This window comes from Puma concolor, chromosome D3, assembly GCF_028749965.1.
Source record: "Puma concolor isolate L17-30 chromosome D3, mPumCon1.1.hap2, whole genome shotgun sequence".
In the NCBI taxonomy this organism is placed as follows: domain Eukaryota; kingdom Metazoa; phylum Chordata; class Mammalia; order Carnivora; family Felidae; genus Puma; species Puma concolor.
In genome coordinates, this window is record NC_141678.1 from 18,910,356 (window position 1) to 18,932,483 (window position 22,128).

The following is a 22,128-nucleotide window of genomic DNA, read 5'->3' on the forward strand; positions in this document are numbered from 1 at the left end:
AGCTTATATTATGTTGTGGTAGATCTACAATAAAATATGTAAAATAAGGAACGTTAGATGTTTCTTTGAATGCAATTTTAGTCTCATCTGCAAAATGGAGCTGATGGGACCGGTTGTTTTGTTTTGTTTTGTTTTTTTGCATGTTATGCCACATAAGAATGATTCTTACATTTTTAAAGCATTGTAAAGAAAAAAAAGGAGAAGATGAAGTGGATGAAGAATATTCCATGAAACTCATATATGGCCTGCAGAGCTAAATATTTATTGTGCGACTAAAGACAAATGGAATCACTTAACAGAAAAATGTGGTGTGTGCCTGCCTCATAGTAAGCACTCAATAATAGTAGCTCCCACAATTATTGATATTTGGTATTACTATTCTTTTCTAATCTCAATTTTTTTGTTTTTGAGAAGAATAATAACCTACAATGATTTATGGGATGGTGTGAAATGAACACAGTGAGGGGAGATTAATCGGCATGAGAGAAAAGATGTGACCCTATGCTAATGAATATTTATTGTATGTCTTGTATGTAAATGCAACCGTGATCTCCATTCCGCGAATCCTGGATGCCTTTTAAGGGCCAGGCACTGTTTTGACTTTAGATATTCTGTGGAGTTTCAACTTATGAATAGGAGAGATGTTTAATAAACATGGAACGATGAACAGAAAGATTAAAGATTAAATTGCACAAAGCATCTGAAAAGATAGGAAGTCTTGGAAGAGATCAAAGAAGCCCTGGTTTTGGTCCATGTCTTCGTTTTTGTTTTTGTTTTTGTTTTTGTTTTTCAATGTTTATTTATTTATTTTGAGAGAAAGAGAGTGTGAGGAAGAGGGAAGAGAGAGAATCCCGAGCAGCCTGTTGGTGGGGCTTGATCTCATGACTGTGAGATCACGACTTGAGCCTACATCGAGTCAAACCCTTAACCAACTGAGCCACACTGGCGCCCCCAGCCACCTCTCTATTTTGATAAATGTGTGGTGTAGGAATAGCTGCATAATTCCCACACATTCCAGAGTGAGAGCCTCTGGGTGCCATCCTGATGCTCCTGCATCCTGTTTTGGTTCACAGACTCACAAATCTTCTGGACTCAACACGTGTGGACAATGGATTAGGCCAGGCTTCTTGAACAGCTGCTGTTGCAGGCATCTGAAAAGCTGGATGTGCACAAGCAGGGGAGGTGGAGGGTATGCTTTCAGGATGCATTAAATAACTTTGCCCAGCTGTGTGGTCTTGTTGTAGACAACTGTGCAAATAGCTTACGCTGGTGAGTAGCTGTCAAGTTGACTTGGCTCTTCATTGAATCAAAGAGCTGTAGTGCCTTAGGTTGAAATCCAAAGAATGAACTTAATATTTGCAAGCTGTGGTCACGTTTGGGTAGTATCTACCCAAGTATGGCCTTTTCTGCCATAATCCAAAATTCAACTGGCTAGCTTCAAAAACAGATGAGCCTCATATGTGGAATAAACCACTGCCATAGGTAACTTTGAATCTTCACCCAGTTCGGAGTTCAGATGAGAACAGTGGTTCTCAACTGGGAATGATGGTTCTCTTCCAGGGGTCATTTGGCAGTGTCTGGAGACATTTGGGGCGGGGAGTGCTAGTGGCATCTCGTGGATAGAAAGGCATCCTACAAAGCACGGGACAACCCCCACAGAAAGAAAATTGCTCACTTTAAAACGTGCAGATGTTGAGAAACCCTGAGAAAGAACTGTCTCCTTGTTATGCAAATCTTTAACGCCACTTCTCCAGAGTTTAGAATTCTTCCTTTAAATTTGGTGTTGCCCACTTCCAAAATGGCTTCTGGCCAATCATGCATGCACTGCCCAGTTCCAAAAAGGCTGCAAGGGAGTCAGTTACTGGAATGGTTTGGTCCAGGCCTCCGCTGTCACCCCCTGAATTCAGAGCCGATGGAAGAGGCCCAGTTGTGGGCCGAACCATGTGAGCTTGCTGGAGCAGGGGGAAAGGGGCTGGTGACGGGTAGGCCGAGTTTTCCACGTCGAGATCATGGGCTAAGGAAGAGAGCTTCCTCTCTGTTTTGGGATTGCACTGTGTTTCCCGGTGCGCAGCTGGGGGTAGGGGGGATCGGGCCGACCAAGGGCCGGGTGGCTGGCCTCGCCTCCCCCCGCCTCGGTGTGCGGTGGTTCGCCCCGCGCACTTCCCAGTTTGGGGCAGTTCGGCCCGCAGAAGTCGGTTCGGGAGCTGTCAGCTCGGGCGGGAGCGCGGCGGGGCGCGGGGTGGGCGCGGCCGACCCCCGTCCCCGACCCGGCCCGCGACCCCCGACCTCCCGCGCGCCCCGCACCCGGCCCGTGGGCCGCCCCGCCGCGTACCGTGCCGCTCGCTTGCTGCGTTTTCTCTCTCTCTCTCTCGCCGGCCGCCGGGCGGGCACCGGAGACCCCGCCGAGGCTGAGGCTTGTCAAGCGGGCGGTGAGGGCCCGGCTGCGGCCTTCTCGCCATGTCCTCGACCCGCGACAACAGCGGCCACTTCCCCTTGCACCTCCTGGTCTGGAACAACGACTACCGGCAGCTGGAGAAGGAGCTGCGGGGCCAGGTGAGGGGCGGGGCGGGGGTCCGCCCACGGTGAGGGGTGGGGGGAGTCAGGGGTCGCTTCGAGCCCCTGAGCCCATCTCTAGCCCTCTGCCTTCGGGGCCCCGCAGACCCCTTCTTCACCTCTGCAGCCGTGGGACAGTAATAGTAGGACGTGTATCGGACTGCTTACTGTGTGCCAGGCCCTGTGCCAAGGGCTTTATAAACCATCTATACTGCCTTTCCAACAGTCCTAGGAGGTAGGTACCTTTATTACATTTGCCATAGAAGGAAACTGAGGCTCTCAGAGCTTCTGTGCCTTGCGTAAGGTCGCCCACCTAATAAATACCAAGTCGAGATTTTAACTCCGGCCCACTGGCTCCAGAGTGCACGGTCTTAACAAATTAGGCTCCACTGCCTCTCCCAAAGAGGTGAGAGCAGCACGCACCGCTCTCCCCCACCCCCCTCCTCCCAACCCTTTTTGTATGAAAGGGCTTGGTTGGGGTTTGGAGTCCCAGGTTCTAACTCGCCCTGTGACCTTGGGCAAGGCACGTTCCCTCGCTGGCCCAGGGAGGCTGATGATACACACCAAAGTTTGAGAATCTCTGGTGCACGGGGTTCTTAAAATCCCTTCTGGTCCTAAAGTGCTTTGATTCCTCGTCTTTTATTTATTGCCTTCTCTTTAAAGCAGTGGTTCTCAATTGGAGGTGATTTGAACACGCACCTCCTGACTCCCAATGGTAATGCATGGAGACATTTTTGTGTTACAAGTAGGGAATGGGAGCTACTGGGATCTTAGAGGTAGGGATCAAGGGCGCTGCCCACCGTACTACGCTGCACAGGACAGCTCCCCGCAACAGAATTATCTGGCCCAAAATGTCAGTAGTGTTTTGCTTGAGGAACCCGGATGTTAAAGGCACCTCAACAATTCTGGGAGTTATTGGTGCAGTCAAGTTACAAGCTCACGTACTTAGCAGTTAGGGTAAGGATTTGTACTTTGGTGTAACTCTTGTTGACTTCATTTTATCCAGTGTGTTGCTTAAAAAAATCTGTTGAGCACCCACTGGAAGTCAAAAGTTGCTCTTTTTTCATTTAAACCCTCTGTCCAGACAGAATAAACTTTTATTGGAAGAGTCATTGGTCTTAATTAGATCATGCCCCCAGAGTAAATGACTCACCATTAGGTGTCCTGGTATACCTGGTGATTTAATTCCCTTTCTGTTACTGGACGTGGCCCAGAGGGAATCCTCCATCACTTTGCTCTCAGCTGAAAGTGTCTCACCTTGGACAGTTGAAGAATGACCCAGGCAATCCTGCTGTGTTTTGCATCTGCACTTCCTCAGTATTGGGGCTACCCCCGGTTTCTTGTGAAATAGTGAGATAAAGTACAAAGAAAGTCCTAGAACTAAGCTCCCTTTTGCTAGACAATTTCATCATCATCATTAAACCACATACTTTTTCAACACTGATTCCTGAAAACAGCAGGCTTTCTATTCATTGGAGATGAAGAAAAGAGTTTGAGTGCAGTGCAGTTTTTCTCTATAGAAAAACTTGTTTGATAAGAACACAGTCTCGGTTATAGTCTAAAACGTGGCAGGGGCGCCCGAGTGGCTCAGTTGGTTGAGCGTCTGACTTCGGCTCAGGTTCATGAGCTCGAGCCCTGCATTGGGCTCTGTGCTGGCCGCTCAGAGCTTGGAGCCTGCTTTGGATTCTGCGTCTCCCTCTCTCTGTGCCGTTCCCCCGCTCATGCTCTGTGTGTGTCTCTCTCTCAAAAATAAACAAACAGTTAAAAAAATGTGGCATAGTTATCTCCTCATTCTGTAAGCTGTGTAAAAAAAAAAAAACGTCCATTGAAAGTTCTCTGTGCTTCTTCCCTTGAGAAATGTTAAACACATTCGTGATGAGAGAATTATAATTTTGCAGCAGATTTTCCTGGAGTGAACTTGTACTGTCAAGGGAGTCAAAGGAACAATACTCATTCTTGCTAATTATTTGGTTTTGCCTCTGTTACCGGTTATCACTGTAGACCATTTCCCAGTATACCAGTTTCCTCTGGATAAGAGGTAGTTAAGTGTATTCATAAAGAACATCTTCCCCCTGAAAGCTTGACTGTCACGACCACATCATCTAATCTCAGTCCTGAAACTTGGCCACTGAAGGGGTCGAGATGGGGCTGGCTGGCTTCAAGGGTGTGTGTGCTACCTGTGGTCAGCAAGGGCCTGTGCTTGGTTTAATGCTCTGCTGTCACTGTCATGAAATTCCTCATTATTTTTTTTTTTTTTTGGAAAAGGAGCCTTGCGTGTTCATTTTCTGCTAGGCCCTGCAAATTATGTAACCGGTTCAGGGTTAAGAAGTTGAACGTGGCCATCATTAAAATATGTGACAGGAGATGCTTCGTTGCTTTCTTACTTGTCAAGATCTCTTGATGATGCAACAGCTTCCTACTTCTGTGACTTAAAGGCAGTTCTGTTAAATTTTAAATTTTTTTTTTTTCAACGTTTATTTATTTTTGGGACAGAGAGAGACAGAGCATGAACGGGGGAGGGGCAGAGAGAGAGGGAGACACAGAATCGGAAACAGGCTCCAGGCTCCGAGCCATCAGCCCAGAGCCCGACACGGGGCTCGAACTCACGGACCGCGAGATCGTGACCTGGCTGAAGTCGGTCGCTTAACCGACTGCGCCACCCAGGCGCCCCAAGGCAGTTCTGTTAAATGCTGATTACGTTGTGAGCCTGGGCTAGTTATTCACCCTTGCTGGATTGTTTCATCTGTAAAAACAGGGAAAGTAGCACTGCAAGCCTACTCTTTTGCCAGGCACTGTGGCAAAGTGCTTTATATGCACTTTTAGATTTGATTCTCACACCGAATCCCCTGGAGTGAATGCTATCACGATCCCCGTTTTACAGATAAGGAGACCAGATGAGGTGGAGAGGCTCAGTTGCATGCTTAGCCAGTGGCTGCACCAGGGTGTGGACTCCATTCTACTTCTTTCCATAAAAGTACCTCCATTTCACGGTTGTGGACAATAAGGCAGAGAACAGATCGGAGAGTGCGGCCACATAGTAAATGGGAGTAACCTCCTGTGTCATCATTGCTGCTGTGATTCTGTTTCTTTTCTGTACGCTCCAGTTTTTCTGCAAGGAACCTATACTGGGTGCATAATTAAAAACAAAAAGTTCCTGTCGCCCAGCAGTACAAGCAGCTGTTTCACTTGGCGTTTCGTTTGCCAGAAAGCCTCTGCTGGCCGGTCCTTCATTCCTTCCATCCCACGAGTGAGACTTGAAGCAGGCACACGGGTGGCTGTAAGAATTGTGTTTTGTTCTAAGAGCAGCAGCACAGAAAGAATCAAGTTCATCCAGAGGAAGAGGACAGGCACGTTTGTGAGTGTGTGTGAGTCAGCCCCCACCCCGAGGTCTTGCTGCAAGCTGGAGTGTGGAGTTTGCCAACTCTGCAGTAGTTTTAGGCTTTCCATGTTGGCTCAGCAGAAGCACTTTATTAAGTGCCTCTTAACGCATCAGCTCTCTGGTCTTTAATATTCAGTGGGGCCTTGAAGTTGTGCAGTGGAGATGATTTGTGTCATGGTTATGATGTTTGTCATTTAGGTAGAGAGGTCTGTGAAACATCTCCGGCCTTCTTACAGATGCTGGGAGAATGAGCGAACACTTAACAGGGACATATGTAAAGGTCAGCAATGTACCTTATATGTGTGGTGGGGCGGGGGGGGGGGTACCCAGGACCCAGTAGGGTGGAGGGTGGCAGATGAGGCCCAACTCGAGGGCCAGCCCCCAGTTAGGAAGCCAGCAGGTGAAAGCCCACCACCATCAGGGCAAGAGGAAGAGGATGTTCTAGGCAGCAGCAGTACTCAGAGCTGAACGGGAGCCACCCTGGGGTTCTCGCCCCAGTCTATGGCAGGCCAAGTCGGGCACTGGGTGCACATTCAGGTTGGCGCCTGTTGGCTGGCATCCTGCCAGGAGCCAGGCATCCAAGATGAAGAGCTAGCGTGCTCTCGGGTGCTCTCCCGTGGCCCTGGGGGCTCAGGCTCACCGGAGGGAATTACACCCATGGATACCATTTCCTGCCTGATTTGGGGTGGGGGAGTCAGTGTGGGCCACAGCCGCAGAGGACCAGGGCAGTCTGAGATGCACAGGAATGAGGGTGGTTGACTCTTGAGAGAATGGAAGGCCAGTTAGCAGCCTCTTCCCGGAGGCCCTGCAAGAGGTCACAGTGAAAGTTTATGAAGCACTTGCTTCATGCGAGGTGCTAGGTGCGGTGGGGAGGCCCAGAAGGTTTGAGAAATTCACCTGAGGCCGGTCAGGGCCTGGAAGCGGGCCTGTCATCTGGCTCTGCAGCCTACACTCAAAGCTTGGCCTCTTCCTGCCTCCGGAGGGCGGCAGGATGTAAACAAGGCTTGGAGCAAGCAAAGTTAGTGGGCTTAAATTAGCACATAGGAAGGAGATGTGCAGAACTCTCATTCCTGTTCCTCTTTGGGGGAACTGTTATAATTTAAAGAGGTGAGCATTTTTAATTTGGTACAGTTCATGATTGAAGAAAGCTAAAGGAAAAACCAAAGTGATCAGCTTCCAATGTGAATTCCAGTTTAATTCCAAAAGCTCTCGCCCACCGAGCTAATGTCGTTGGTTGGAGACCCTTATATTAACTGTAATGAAATTTGAACAGATCCCTGTTAGGGAGAAAGTTTCAGCTTATATGAAACTCCATATGTGGGTGTATGATAATAAGAGCTAATTCTTAGTGCTTCTACGGGGTTAAGTATTGTGCCCTAACTCTTGTAAGAACTCTGTAAGGTAGGTGTTTTTTATTGTTCCCAGTTTACAAGGGAGCAAACTGAAGTCCAACCGAAATTAAGCAATTCGTTAAACAGTATATAGATAATAGGTTAGTTGTACGTATTACATAAAGCACATACATACGTAGGATTTTTTTTTTACGTAGGTTTTTGTTTAAACATCTTTGTTGAGATATAATTCACCCATTAAAGTGTATCATTCAGTGGTTTTTAGTATATTAACTGAGTTGTGTCACCATCACCACTATCAAATTCCAGAACATCTTCATTACCCCAAAAAGAAACCCCATCCCCCTGAATCACTCCCGATTTCCCCTCAACTTCTTCAGCCCCAGGCGACCTCGAATCTACTTGCTGCCTCTATAGATTGCCTATTCTGGATGCTTCCTACAAATGGAATCATACAGTATGTGGCCTTTTGTGTCTGGCTTCTTTCATGTAGCACGTTTTGGAGGTTCATCCACGTGTGGTATTTATCAATACTTCATTCTTTTCTATGGCCGAATAATATTCCATTGTCTGGGTATACCACATTTTGTTTATCCATTTACGAGCTGATGGATATTTTTGTTCCCCCCTGCCACTATTTGGCTATATGAATAATGCTGCTATGCACATTTGTGTATAAGTTTTCATATGAGTGTGTTTTTCTTTTTCTTGGGTAAATACGAGAGGAATTGTGGGGTCATATGGTCACTCTATGTTTGACTTTTTTTTTCTTTTAACCCACACTTGAGTTATTTTTTTTTTTTTTTAGTAAAATTTTTTTTAACGTTTGTTTATTTTTGAGAGAGAAAGAGAGATCAGGAGAGGGGCAGAGAGAGATGGAGAGGACACAGAGTCTGACGCAGGCTCCAGGGTCTGGAGCTGTCAGCGCAGAGCCCAACGCGGGGCTCAAATTCACGAGCTGCGAGATCATGACCTGAGCTGAAATGGGGTGATTAACCAACTGAGCCACCCAGCCGCCCCTATATTTGACATTTTGAGGAACTGCCAATTGTTTTTTCCAAATTGGCTGCACCCATTGTACATTCCCACCAGCAGTGGATGAGGGTTCCAGTTGCTCCACGTTCATGTCAACACTTGCTAGTCTTTATGACTGCAGTCATCCTAGTGGGTGTGCAGTGCTACCTAACTGCAGTTTGGATGGACATTCCCCTAGTGGTTAGTGAAATTGAATCTCTTTTCACGTACTGGCATATCTTCTTTGAAGAAATGTCTATTCCAATTCTATTTTCATTTAAACATTGGGTTATTTGTCTTTTTTATTCTCGAGAAGTTAAGGTTCTTCATATATTCTGGATACTAGCCCCTTATCAGATAAATGACTTGAAACTATTTTTTTCCCATTCTGTGGAATGTTTTATTTGTTTGTTTGTTTTTTGTTTTTACCTTTTTTATGATATCATGTGAGGTACAAAAGTGTTCAATTCTGGTGAAGTGCAGCTTGTCTGTATTTTCTTTGGTCTCTTATGCTTTTGGTTTTGTGTCTGATTAGATTTTACCTAACCCAAGGTCACAAAGACGTACTCCTATTTTTCTTCTAAGACTTCTGTTGTTTTAGCTCTTACATTTGGGTTTATGATCAACTTATTTTTTTTAATTTAACTTTTTTAATCTTTATTTATTTTTGAGAAAGAGAGAGAGACAGAGCATGAGCTGGGGAGACGCAGAGAGTGAGGGAAACACAGAATGTGAAGCAGGGTCCAGGCTCTGAGCTGTCAGCACAAAGCCCCATGTAGGGCTTGAACTCATGAACTGCCAGATCAAGACCTGAGCTGAAGTTTGACACTTAACCAACTGAGCCACTCAGGCGCCCTTCAATTTATTTTTTTTTTTAAGTTTATTTATTTATTTTGAGAGAGAGTGAGAGAGAGAGAGAGCGAGCAAGCAAGCACCAGCCGGGGAGAGGCAGAGAGAGAGGGAGAGAAAGAGAATCCCAAGCAGGCTGTGTGCTCACGAACCGTGAGATCATGACCTGAGCTGAAGAGTCAGATGCTTAACTGCCTGAGCCAGCCAGGTGCCCTGGGCTTATGATCAGTTTAGAGCTTAGTCTTGTTTGGGCTGCTGTAACAAAATACCATAGACGGCATAGTTTATAAACAATGGAAATTAATTTCTTACAGTTCAGGAGGCTCTAAGTCCAAGAAAATGGTGCAGCAGATTAGGTGTGGTGGCTGGAGAGGGCTCTCTTCCTGGTTCCTAGCAGTAGCTTTCTCACTGTGTCCTCACATGGTGGGAGGGGGGCTGGCAAGGTCTCTGGGGTCTCTTTTGCTAAGACACTAATTCCACTCATGAGGGCCCCACCCTCATGACCTAAGCACCTCCCAGAGGCCCCACTTCTAATACCATCATCTTTGAAGGTTAGTATTTCAGAGCACATTCACATGCATCTACTGAGATGATAATGCGTTTTTTATTTTATCTTATTCTATTGATATGATATATTACACTAATCATCAGATGTTAATCCACCTTTGCATTCAGGATAAATCTCACTTGGTCCTGGTGTTTGAACAGCTCTTTTTATGTGTTGCTAAATTTGTTTTGCTAATATATTGTTGAGGATTTTGCATCTATGTCAGAGGTAGTGGGCTGTGGTTTTCTTTTTTTGTGATGCGTTTGTTGTCAGGATAATACTGGGCTCGTACAGTGAGGTGGGAAGTTTTCCTTTATCTTCCATTTTTTTGGAAGAGTTTGTGAAGAATTGATATTAATTCTTTGAATGTTTGGTAGAATCCACCAGTGAAGTGATCTGGGCCTGAGACTTTTTTTCCTGGGAAGTTTAAAAATTACTGATTCAGTCACTTGTTAGAAATTGTTAAGATTTTCTGTTTTTTCTTCAGTCAGTTTTGCTAGTTTGTATCTGTCTAGGAATATGTGCCTTTCATTTAAGTTCTGTTACTCAGTTGGCATACAGTTGTTCATAGTATTCCTTTTAAATATTTTGTGTTTCTGTAGAGTTGGTAGTGATATCCCCTCTTTCATTCCTCCTTTCAGTAACTGGAGTCTTTTCTCTTTCATTTCTTGGTCAAACTAGCTGAAAGTTTGTCAATTTTGTTGATATTTACCAAGAACCAATTTTTGGTTTTGTTGATTTTTCTGTATTGATTTGCTATCCTGTTTTGCTAATTTCTACTTTAATCATCCACTGTTTAAAAAAAAAAAACTTCAAAGTTTATTTATTTTGAAGGAGAAAGAGAGCATGAGTCAGGGAGGGGCAGAGAAAGAGAGAGAGAGAGAGAGAGAGATTGAGAGAGAGAGAATCTCAAGCAGGCTCCACACTGTCATTGCAGAGCCAGGCACGAGGCTCGAACCCACGAACCGTGGGTTCATGACCTGAGCTGAAATCAAGAGTTGGATGCTTCATCGACTGAGCCCACCCAGGTGCCCCTGGCACAGTGATCCACTGTTTTTAATAACAGTCACCATGATACAGTATTCTTCTTTCCTTACATGAGGCCCTTCAGAGCTACAATTAGCAAAATACACAATGTGCTGCTGTCCATCTCATACATGTGGTTTTACCTGTGGTTCGAAATAGGAAAGAGCCAACAACTTAATGTATTTGGCTTTGATTTTACACATCATATCTAGTGGTTGCCCAGGAGCTTGGGTGTCAATCCTTAGTCTGAGATGTTAGTTTTGTTCTGGGGTGTGACCTGCATTAGGTAGAATTTCCCCATTTCTGTGATAAATATTGTTAAGCATTTCCTGTCTGTCAGGCCGTATCCTAAACCCAACACCTTTCCTGTAGACTGAACTTGTTCGGTGAGAAAACAGTCTATATAACAGACGTGTAAGGAAATAATGAATTTGCTAATTATTTCTTTCCTGCTAAACTTCAACTCAGTTAAAAGTCTTAGCTGTATTACTTTTTTAAAAACAATGATTTACTGCAGAGTAGAGACTAGGGTGGTGGAGGAAGCTAAGAAATATAAGACTTGGATCTGGCCCTTTGGAATTCTCAGTCTTTGGTGAGATAGACAAGCCATACCCTTGGGAAAAGCCAGGGAATCCTAGGAGGTGCCCTGGGCCCCATGCCAGGAGATGTGTTGGTATTCCAGTGCCTGAGAGAACACCGAGGCCTGGGATTGGTCCAGGAGGACGTGTGTTTGCTCGGCAGAATGCCTTCCGCCACTGCTGTTATTCCTCGATAACAGTTCCTGTCTTCACTGCAGAGTGGCCATGATGCAATTAGCAAAGCAGGGAAGTTCAGTAGCTGGTGGACAGCAGTTGCCTCGTTCTGTTTGCCTTCCTCCCCTATGGCCAGTACGTGGCATGTTCTGGGTATCTGTGGAGGCTGCGTAGCAACCGGCATCTCAAATCAAGAGAAAGCACATCTTCTAAGAAGTAGATGGCACTTTTATATCCCAAAAGTCCCATGGCAGTTTACTGTGTCCTTGGAAGAACGTTCAGTGTCATCTTTGGAAGGCAGCATTCAGCGTTCAGACTGAGCTCCCGCCAGAGAAACTGCCACTTGGCTCTGGCCACCCAACGCAGGTGGCAGAGGGCGGGCCGGAATAGGCATAAAGAGCGAAAGCCAAACCGCTGTGTCTGGCACGGGGAAGAAAACCTTCAAGGGGAAATGGACCAAAACGGCATGTGCTTGTTCTCACATTTACCTATAAATATGTCCACATACACGCCTGGCAGGTCATGTGTGTCACAGGACCCGTGGATGCTGCTACGTTAGGGCGCTTGGAAATCCATTCAGAGTAATGAGAGTGGCGTTTTGGTGGGAACCCAGCTAGAGAATGTAATTTTATTCTGACCCAAATTATCTTCTGAACTTTCAGTTTTGCTTGAAGTCCTACACTTCCTGTTCTAGACCTGAGTGCTGACATATGCTTGAGAAATCCCCCATGTTCTGTGTCAGAGGGTGGCTGCGTTTCATGAAAGCTCCTAGCCTTTACTTAGTCTTACTTTGAGTGCCGTTGAGAGCAAAAGATGTGTTTCATTATCTGAGGCTTATAGCCAACGTTTATTTATTAGGCATTTAACTTTATAGAAAAAGGAACTCAGTAGTTATCATCTTAATTTATAGCCAAATTAATATTTCAACCACGCCCATGTGCAAGCATTCATTTTCCTACATATTTCTGTAGTTAATGTGTAAATACTATTTTCTATTTTTATACTAAATTAAAAATTTTTAAGCTTATTTATTTATTTTGAGAGAGAGCGTGAGCAGGAGGGGCAGAGAGAGGGGGAGAGAGAATCCCAAGCAGGCTCTGCACTGCCAGCTCAGAGTCTGACCCGGGACTTGAACTCACGAACCGTGAGATCATGACCTGAGCTGAAATCAAGAGTCGGACACTTACTGACCGAGCCACCCAGGCGCCCCGATTTTTATACTAAATTTTATCTCTTAAACACATTTCCATGTTTTGATATAATATACAGTATACGATCCTGTAAACACTAGTGTTTACTTCACAGAATGTGGAGGCTCTGGATCCACGAGGTCGAACCTTACTGCACCTTGCTGTTTCTCTGGGACATTTGGAATCTGCTAGAGTCTTGCTCCGACATAAAGCAGATGTTACAAAAGAAAATCGTGAGGGATGGACAGGCAAGTATACTTTTAAAATCAAATTGAAAACCTTTTGTTTTGCCTTCATCTGAAACCAAACTGAATAAAGGCCAGTCCCAATTATAATTGTCCTCAGGTTATCTTTACCTTAAGACTCTTTCTCTCTTGGGACCAGGGACCGGGGTGAGTTGATGAGGGCCTTGGAGGCTTGCTGGCTGGCCTGCAGCACGATGGTCAGAATTGTGTCCTGGGCCAGAAGCCCTCAGTAGAGGGTGACTCCTATCCAGAAAGCAGCTCTGAGTACAAACCCTTGTACCATACACGAGTATGGAGGCCGGACTCCCTCTGAGGAATGTGATGTTAACTCCAGTGAATCTGTCAGCATAGGCAAAATCAAAAAGAAAGTATGGCTAAAAGTAGCTTTTTCCAATGAAACCCTGGCATTTCACTTGACTGCAAGCTATCTATGATACTGTCGGTCAGAGTGATTTTATGTTGGCTGAACAAGGAGATGCATAAGCCCTACCTGCCCGATCCCCACGTGACCACAGTTGTGCGATCACACAGATAAAGCCAGCTCAGCTCTCTGAAGACACGCGGGATTTCAGAACCAGTGGGAAGAAAGGGGGTGTGGGGGGAGGATCGAAGTTGGTTTGATCAAGAGGCTACGAGTGCTGTATTTTCTTTTCACTGTTAAGAGCTGGCTATAAGCAGCCATGGTCATAAAAGTGAGGTGGGACTGTAGCCTCTGTGTCTCTGAAGAAAATGTTAGTCTTTGATCTGTAGATTCTTTTCAGACTGGCTGAGGAATTTGTCAGAGAGCATGAGACTACTGGGCGATGACGTTTCACCATTTTGGTTTCCAGTTTTACACGAGGCTGTGAGCACTGGTGACCCCGAGATGGTGTGCGCCGTTCTGCAGCACCGGGACTACCACAACACGTCCATGGCCCTGGAAGGGGTGCCTGAGCTGCTTCAGAAGATTCTCGAGGTATCCGTAAAAATCTGACGATGCCATGATGTGGGTCAATTGCTGACAGCGTAGCCGGAGACACAATTGGACATCCACGTGTACCTTCATGAGAGTTTTTCAGTCATAAACATGCTCTGTTTAATACCAAATAGTACTGTTGCTTTTCTACTAAATGTACGAGGTCTTTCACAAATTACGTTTCTGGGTCACTAGACCTACCCTTTTAAGTGCTACTTAAACATGATAGCTTAAGACAAATATACATCAACTAATTTGTCCGGGTGCTCGTCTTCTTAACAGTGGCCTTCTGAGCACAGGTCATCTTGAGGAAATTGTGATAAGCATTGGTTACTGTACCGGGGTTTCCAGGGCCCGTGAGCTCCGATGTCTGTGTGCACCTTCTCCTTGCCACACCTGTTGACTCCAGCCATTAGCATTTTTTGACTTCAAATCTGTTGGCTTCGTTTGTTGACAGCCCAGTGGCTTTTGGCCAGTAATGACCGTTATCTGTGAATTAAGGTTTATGGGCTCTGTGATACTCGAGGATCATTTTTATAGCAGTTTGCCTCCAGGCTCATCGACCATTTTGCATGACGGCTGCCATTTTTCAGACAGTCTTTGTTACCTGCAGCAACGTTCTTAGGAGTCAGTTGTGCAATATTCTCAGGGCAACAGGAGACAAGAAAGGACCTGTGCCTCAATCTTCCTGTCATTTATTCTCCATTTAAGCACATGAGTGAGCTTCCCAAAATATCTCCAAAGGTATTTGCCAGATAAGTCTGCTGCACAGCTTTAGTCAACGTATTTCTTGAGAAAAATTAACAGCTCTGTTGAGGAAAGGAACAGTTTTGCAATGAGTAAGCCAATCACTGCCCCTTATCTGAGCACTCTTTTTTTTTTTTTAATTTAAATTTAAATTTTTTTAAATTTACATCCAAATTAGTTAGCATATACTGCAACAATGATTTCCGGAGTAAATTCCTTAATGCCCCTTACCCGTTTAGCCCATCCCCCTTCCCACAACCCCTCCAGGAACCCTCAGTTTGTTCTCCATATTTATGAGTCTCTTCTGTTGTGTCCCCCTTCCTGTTTTTATATTATTTTTGTTTCCTTTTCCTTATGTTCCCCTGTTTTGTCTCTTAAAGGCCTCCTATGAGTGAAGTCATATGATTTTTGTCTTTCTCTGACTGACTGATTTCACTTAGCATAATACCCTCCAGTTCCATCCATGTAGTTGCAAATGGCAAGATTTCATTCTTTTTGATTGCTGAGTAATACTCCATTGTATATATATACCACATCTTCTTTATCCATTCATCCATCGATGGACATTTGGGCTCTTTACATACTTTGGCTATTGTTGATAGTGCTGCTATAAACATGGGGGTGCACGTGCCCCTTTGAAACAGCATACCTGTATCCCTTGGATAAATACCTAGTAGTGCAATTGCTGGGTTGTAGGGTAGTTCTATTTTTAGTTTTTTGAGGAACCTCCACACTGTTTTTCCACAGTGGCTGCACCAGTTTGCATTCCCACCAGTTCGCAGTGCAAAAGAGATCCTCTTTCTCTGCATCCCCACCAACATCTGTTGTTGCCTGAGTTGTTAACGTTAGCCATTCTGACAGGTGTGAGGTTGTATCTCATGGTTTTGTTTTGTATTTCCCTGATGATGAGTGACATTGAGCATTTTTTCATGTGTCAGTTGGGCCATCTGGATGTCTTCTTTGGAGAAGTGTCTATTCATGTCTTTTGCCCATTTCTTCACTGGATTATTTGTTTTTTGGGTGTTGAGTTTGATAAGTTCTCTATAGATTTTGGATACTAACCCTTTGTCTGATATGTTGTTTGCAAATATCTTCTCCCATTCTGTTGGTTGCCTTTTAGTTTTACTGATTGTTTCCTTTGCTGTGAGCACTCTTTTTTAAAGACATATTTGTATGACACTCAAGCAAAAGCATTCCTAGAGATACTCCTTTTTCATGGGCTGCATGAATCCTTCCATGAAATACGAAATGGTTGTATGCATTGTTTTTAAACAGTTGTGTCTGGTGTGCAAAGACCAAGTGGGTTTATTGTTTTCTTATCTAACGTACCGGAGGAGGAACTAAAAACACATCTGCCCACTCAGCAAAACAGCAAATGACTTAATGTGGACTCACCCTCTTTTAAAAAATTCAGTGTAAAGGACTTTCTTTTCTTACCTGTATTGATCCATAGCAGTAAACTGCATTGTACTGTGCTCTCTGCTTGAAGGTGTAGACAGCCTGTGAATGACCTGTGTGCTCAGTGGCACCAGATGCTGTGGTTGACATTTTGTCTTTCAACAGTCTCCTTAAAACAAGCCCACCTTTTCTTGTGTGCTGCCCCTCAGAGGGCCTTTGCCCATCACTGGAATTCTGGTTTTACTCTAGGCTAGATCCTTGCCCTTCCTGTCCTGTCCTGTAAAAACTGTGACAAACCACGGGGGTGGGAAGGAACAGAACAACATCTGGGATTTCTAGCATTTCTCTTCTTGGATGGTAACTGCTGGACTTCTTAAGAGCTCTCCAAGAACCTTCTATAAAAATTCCTGGCAGGTCAGGGGCGCCTGGGTGGCTCAGTTGGTTGAGCATCCGACTTTGGCTCAGGTCATGATCTCATTGGTGGGTTCGAGCCCCACATCGGGCTCTGTGCTGACCAAACCTGCTTTGGATTCTCTGTCTTCCTTTCTCTCTCCTCCTCCTCACCCCAACCCCCTAACCCCCTATGTGTGCACACTCTTTCTATGTCAAAAATAAATAAACATTAAAAGAAAATTACAGAATTCATGGTAGGTCAGAAAGTCATCCTAAACAGGGCTGCTCTGGTGGTGTAAAATTTTATAAAGCCAAGTACTAAAAGTTTAAGAGGAAAATGAGGGCAGAAGTCTCTTAACTGGAGGGAAAATCAATTTCCTGGGGAAGTGATGTCTGGCAGCCTCTTCTGGTTTCGAGGTCCAGTGAATATGAAGCACTTGCCAGCACACAAACTTTTACAGTCAAGTTCCCTGTAGAATAGACGGACTTGACATTCCTTTCTCACTGCCCAGGACAGTCTGTTACCCACACTGCCTGGCAGTGCGTAAGCCCATCTTCCAGGCTCATCTTTCTGCTACTGTTAGGAACCAGACTGTCCTAAATCAGATTTGATTTTATCCCCCTCTAACCTTGTTGCCTTCAGTTAACTTTATTGACTGTCTAGACATATTTTATATCGAGGTAAAATATCAGCCTGTGTATAAAATAAGCACTTATTTTTGATGGGTTTGCATTTTATGTTTCTTCTTATTTTCTCTGTTCTCTCCTCCTCTCCCTCTAAAACCTCATTAACCCTTACCATGTTTGCATTTAGTTTATGGCGCCAAGGGTCATTTACTTTAAACCTTTGTCCTTCAGGCTCCGGATTTCTATGTGCAGATGAAATGGGAATTCACCAGCTGGGGTGAGTGGCTCTGGGCTTAAAATTTATTTGTTTCCAGATGTATTGACCCTGAATAGAAGTTTATTTTTCCTTTCTAAGATTTTAATGTGTATATATTTTTAAGTCTAAGAAATGCATAGTAAGAAAATAAAGAAAAACCGTCACCTATAGTCTCACTGAAGCACAACTTAAGCTGTTAATGCTTTGGATGTTTTCCTTCTCGTTTTTGCCCCTACGCACAGAGATTTTTCTCCCAAGTATCTGTAAATATAATATAGAGACAGTTTTTTCTCCACTTTTTGTCACTTAATAGGAGACACTTGTCCATATTATTAGTTTTTTAAGATGTCACTTTAAATGGCTACAATTTTAGCAAGAAGATTTACTGTAATTTATTACTCATTTCCTTATGTGGTTCAACTTGCTTCTTTTAAACTTGTTATTAGAAAGAAGAGGAGGAGATGGATGTTGGAATAGCTTGATTTTTCACAAAGTGGATGTATTGCTCCAAAATCTTATGTAAGGCAAAGTGACTGACAGTAATTTTCATAGATGTTCCACTTTTATTCTTTGTAGATCAGTTAATAACAGCTCCTAACTCCCAGGCTGCCAGCCATTTCACTCTGACTTCCCTTCCAGGCAAGAAGTCACATTCGTAATGAAACATTTAAATGAAGTAAAAAAGTATGGGAAAGAAGAGAACTTCAGGTTCTTCTGGAAAACTTACAAGTTCTTCTCTCATGCAAATATCTGCATTTTTCAGATATTTTAGGTTTGATATTTTGAGGGGCGGATATGCCAGTGTGTTAGGGCACAGCGACGTGGTAGGAGCAGCATATGTGAGCAAGAAGGCCAGATGGACACATTCGGTAGCCCTGATGATGGTCAAAAAGACAGGTCCGTGTTGGGATCGGGGATGTCCTTGGGAAATTCACGTGTCTGGACAAAGACACATCTGCACCTCCATAAAGAGCTACAGAACAAAAGGTCCATTTTTAGTTTTGAAAAGTGGCTTCCCTATTGTAAGTGGGGGAGCCACACCCAGTTCTGAGGGTCACCGTCATGTGTGCCGCTCCTGTCTTTTTATTATTAAAGCTGGAATCCTGATTCCTTGGGCCTTTGTGCTCTGCTTGGCCCTCGAGTTTTTCCTCAGTAGTACACTTCTCTTCTCCAGTGCCCTTGGTTTCCAGAATATGCCCGAATGATGTCTGTCGCATTTGGAAAAGTGGTGCCAAACTGCGTGTGGATATCACGTTGCTGGGATTTGAGAACATGAGCTGGATAAGAGGGAGGCGCAGTTTTATATTTAAGGGAGAAGGTGAGTGATTCTATTCAGTTTTCATAATCACTGTTCACACTAAGTGACAGAGTGATTTTTAATTTTTTTTTGTTTATTTACTTTTTGAGAGAGAGAGAAACAGAGCTTGAGCAGGAGAGGGGCAGAGAAAGGGAGAGAGGGAGACACAGAATCTGAAGCAGGCTCCAGGCTCCTAGCTGTCAGCACAGAGCCAGACACGGGGCTCGAACCCACAAACTGTGGGATCATGACCTGAGCTGAAGTCAGACGCTTAACTGACTGAGCTACCCAGGCACCCTGACAAGAGTGATTTTTAACCATCAAAATGTGTTTGCATTCCTATACCTTATCTGATACTGTCTGGGGCATGTGTTTTGTGTTTTTTGTTTTTGTTGGTTATTCTTGTTAATTATTCAACTCTCAATTCCTCTATTTCTTTTTTGGATAGTTCTCTCTCTCTCTCTCTCTGTTTCTCTGGGGTTTTGTTTGTTTGTTTGTTTGTTTGTTTGTTTGTTTGTTTTTTTAAGGGGTCTTCTGGTAAGGACTGGAAAGCCTGCTAGACAAATTCTAAAGGAGCTGTAACACTTTGGATAGTTCTGTTCATTCTCTAGCCCCTATCATTTACCACCAAACACTGTCACCATTTGGAATGTCCCACATTCCTGAGCCCAGAATTTGAGACTCTGTCTCGTATCTCTTTATATCCCCTCTCTAGTACTCGCTTCGGCAGCACATATATATCGCCTCTGTAAGCAGGCATGATCCTCCTATCAGAGGGTGAGAAAAGTGGCATTGCCAGCCCAATGTTGTGCATAAATGATTTATGTTAATTGTGTAAATGATATATTTTAAAAAGTACACAGATGTATTGCTAACAAATAATGCATATTGTTGTAAATGTCTGCAACTTTGGGGAAGACGGCCCCGAGCCTCCTGTGGGTTGTGGCAAACTGGCCGGATAATCCCCATGTAAGTAGGTGGTCAGTAATCATAGTATTCAGGTCTTATCTGGTAGGTGGCCCTTGGTGGGGGGCAAATGTGAAAGATAATGCATTTTAACTTTTGAGGCTTCCTTGTTTTTGCATCTTGCTGGCATGGCCCTTAGTTATGCTCTTGTTTCCATTAACAGACAACCGGGCGGAGCTGATGGAAGTCAACCATGATGACAGGGTGGTCACCACCGAGCACTTTGACCTGTCCCAAGAAATGGAGCGCCTCACCCTGGACTTGATGAAGCCAAAAAGTAGGGAAGTTGAGAGACGGCTCACGAGCCCAGTCATTAACACCAGCCTCGATACTAAAAATATTGCTTTTGAAAGGTACGCATTTAGGTTCTGCATTTTAATGTCCGATCCCTTTACTGCCATCTTTGGTGGCGTGTAGATATGAATGGGAAATTATGGGTGGATTGGGATTTCTCTAATATGGCATAATAAGCACTAGTGGATTTTCAAGTTGCTCTCTGTTCTAACCAGAAAGAAGCCATAGCCGACATCCTCTTTCATAGATCATTTTATAGACATTAACGTTGGTTAAGTCTTGGAGAAACATCTTCATACTCTTTTATGGGCCCTTTCTAATGGATTTTACTTGAATTTTATTTTTGTTTTGGTGTTTGGGGACCCACAAGACCCCCTAGTCCCAGACCATGGAGCTTTGCGAGTCTCTGGAAGCTAGAATTGACCCAGTATTGATTGTGGTTGTACTGATACTAGTCAGATCCACACTTACCATATAGTTAAATGTGGTTCTCTTCCCCTCCAAGAGTCTGGAGGGATTGCAGTTCTATTCCAGACTCCACCAGAAGAAGCGTCTGGAGAGGTTTGTGCCTTGGTTCACCTGGATGAGAACACTGTCTCTGGTCATCTGCCTCTGAGCCCTGCAGAGGCATGAAGAGGTTCGGAATGTAAGGGAAGCGGAAGCTGTCAGAGCTATTAGCCTGAGTGATTTCCCCACAGAACGCACTGAGCTGAGGGAATCTGTAAGAGCCCTGAGTGTTTGCCTAGGATGTCACATCCAGCTCTCTGTAAACCAAAGCAGCATAACCTGAGCTAACGTGGACACATATTATCCTGGATCTAGGCTTTCTTTACTCTTAATGAATATACTAACTCTCCTCTTTTTTTTCTTTTTCTTTTTCTTTTCTTCTTTGTTTCCATAAAATATGTTAGTGAGACAAACTTTTCTGCTGAGTCAAACATAAGACTCAAATGCCCTTTTTCTTCTGATTTAGATGGAGCTGTGGAATTAGGGCATCTGTTAGCAGTAGAAGAGAAAGCCAAATGCCAGCCCACGTGGTGTCCCAGTACTGCTGCTGTGTTGGCAGCGGTAGCCCTGGGAGGCAGGCTCAGTCCCCCATCACCAGTCTCCTGGCACCCCAGCCTTGCCAGGTGACGGCTGTCTGTCAGGAATGGGCCGTGGCTTTACCTGGTAGCATCTCGGGAAGACTCCTACAGGCTTCGGCACACACCTCTGTAGACAGGGAGGGCCCCTGCAGCAAAGGGCTCTGTTCGTAAAGCTGGGAAATAGCGGGGCCCGTCCTCAGTGCCACGGCCCGGCTGCGGAGGTGGAAGTTGGAAGGACTGAATGCCATTGGCAGGGCTGCTAAGTAACCATGTAGCTTTGGGGAGGTGGCTCTGTCTCTCCACGTTTCTGCTTCCTTACCTGAAAGAAAGAAAGGAGTGAATCTCGAGATGATGTTGCTAAAGCCCCCACGACTCTACGATGCCGTGAGGAGAGCCGCTGTTCCCTCTGGGTCATCGGCAGAGTTGCTAGAGTCACTGTTCTGACATGTAACTTACAAAGCGTGTGCCGATTACTGGCGGCTACCCCACGAAGGGCAAATGGGAAACGGTGGCACTTCCCATTTTTACTGAGGGCTGAGGCACCTCTGGGATTTGTATGGTCACTAGTTCTTCAGACGGTTCGGGTTAACCTCCTTTGGCAACTGACAGTCGGTCTCTGAGAGAGGATTTCTGGAAAACAGCTGCTTTTTTTCTGTGGTGCTCAGAACTCAGTATATGCAGTCAGTGAGCTGCTTATGCATCGAGCAAGGGTTTGAGCCACTTGAGTGTGAGATTTGCTGGTAGAGAAAGTGCACACCTCCTTCTTACTGGAGGTGGGAGCATGCGCTTGACTGACTTCGGAAGGTGTGCTCTCTTAGGAGAGTCGTTTTCATCCATTTCTTTCTTCTGGTCTGTTGCTGAGAGCTTGATGCTTGCTTCCTGCATGAGTTTTTGGCCTGCCAGTATGTCCCCTCTGGCTGCAGTCTGGGTTTTTCTCTTCTCTGAAAGAGTATGCTCTGGCAACCTAAAACAGAACATTCTCTGCTGCCCTCAGAGCCTCTCTCTGAATTGCATAGCAGCCTCCAAGCCACAGGGCTTGCTCAGCGGCTTTTGGTGTGGCAGCCTCAGCGGAGAAGGGCAGAGGTAAAAATGCAGAGGGGGAGCTGGGTCTTGCCCTGTCATCTTCAGATGCCTCTGTGCATAAAGTTAATCAAGGGTTGAGGAGTTATTAGAATTTTGGGCTTAAAATAGGATGCCGAATTT

The 22,128-nt window shown here is 44.8% G+C and overlaps 1 protein-coding gene, 1 long non-coding RNA gene and 1 other non-coding gene across 3 annotated transcripts in view; 1 reads left to right on the top strand and 2 right to left on the bottom strand.

Moving 5' to 3' along the window:
- The first annotated feature begins 2,180 nt into the window (after window positions 1-2,180).
- ANKRD13A (ankyrin repeat domain 13A) overlaps window positions 2,181-22,128 on the top strand; it is a 32,444-nt gene continuing 12,496 nt past the window's right edge. Inside the window, exons 1-6 of the mRNA XM_086681948.1 lie at window positions 2,181-2,553; window positions 12,778-12,910; window positions 13,738-13,862; window positions 17,259-17,304; window positions 18,458-18,601; window positions 19,710-19,899. Coding sequence (XP_086538074.1) covers window positions 2,458-2,553; window positions 12,778-12,910; window positions 13,738-13,862; window positions 17,259-17,304; window positions 18,458-18,601; window positions 19,710-19,899 — 734 coding nt within the window. The 5' untranslated portion in view covers window positions 2,181-2,457. The remainder of the gene's footprint in view (window positions 2,554-12,777; window positions 12,911-13,737; window positions 13,863-17,258; window positions 17,305-18,457; window positions 18,602-19,709; window positions 19,900-22,128) is intronic.
- LOC147575364 (uncharacterized) lies at window positions 19,078-19,714 on the bottom strand. The gene is made up of 2 exons (XR_015242325.1): window positions 19,314-19,714; window positions 19,078-19,276 (listed from the first exon to the last, which is right to left on the bottom strand). It is a non-coding gene; the product is annotated as an uncharacterized LOC147575364 (long non-coding RNA).
- LOC112870542 (U7 small nuclear RNA) lies at window positions 19,106-19,167 on the bottom strand. The gene has a single exon (XR_003224496.2). It is a non-coding gene; the product is annotated as a U7 small nuclear RNA (small nuclear RNA).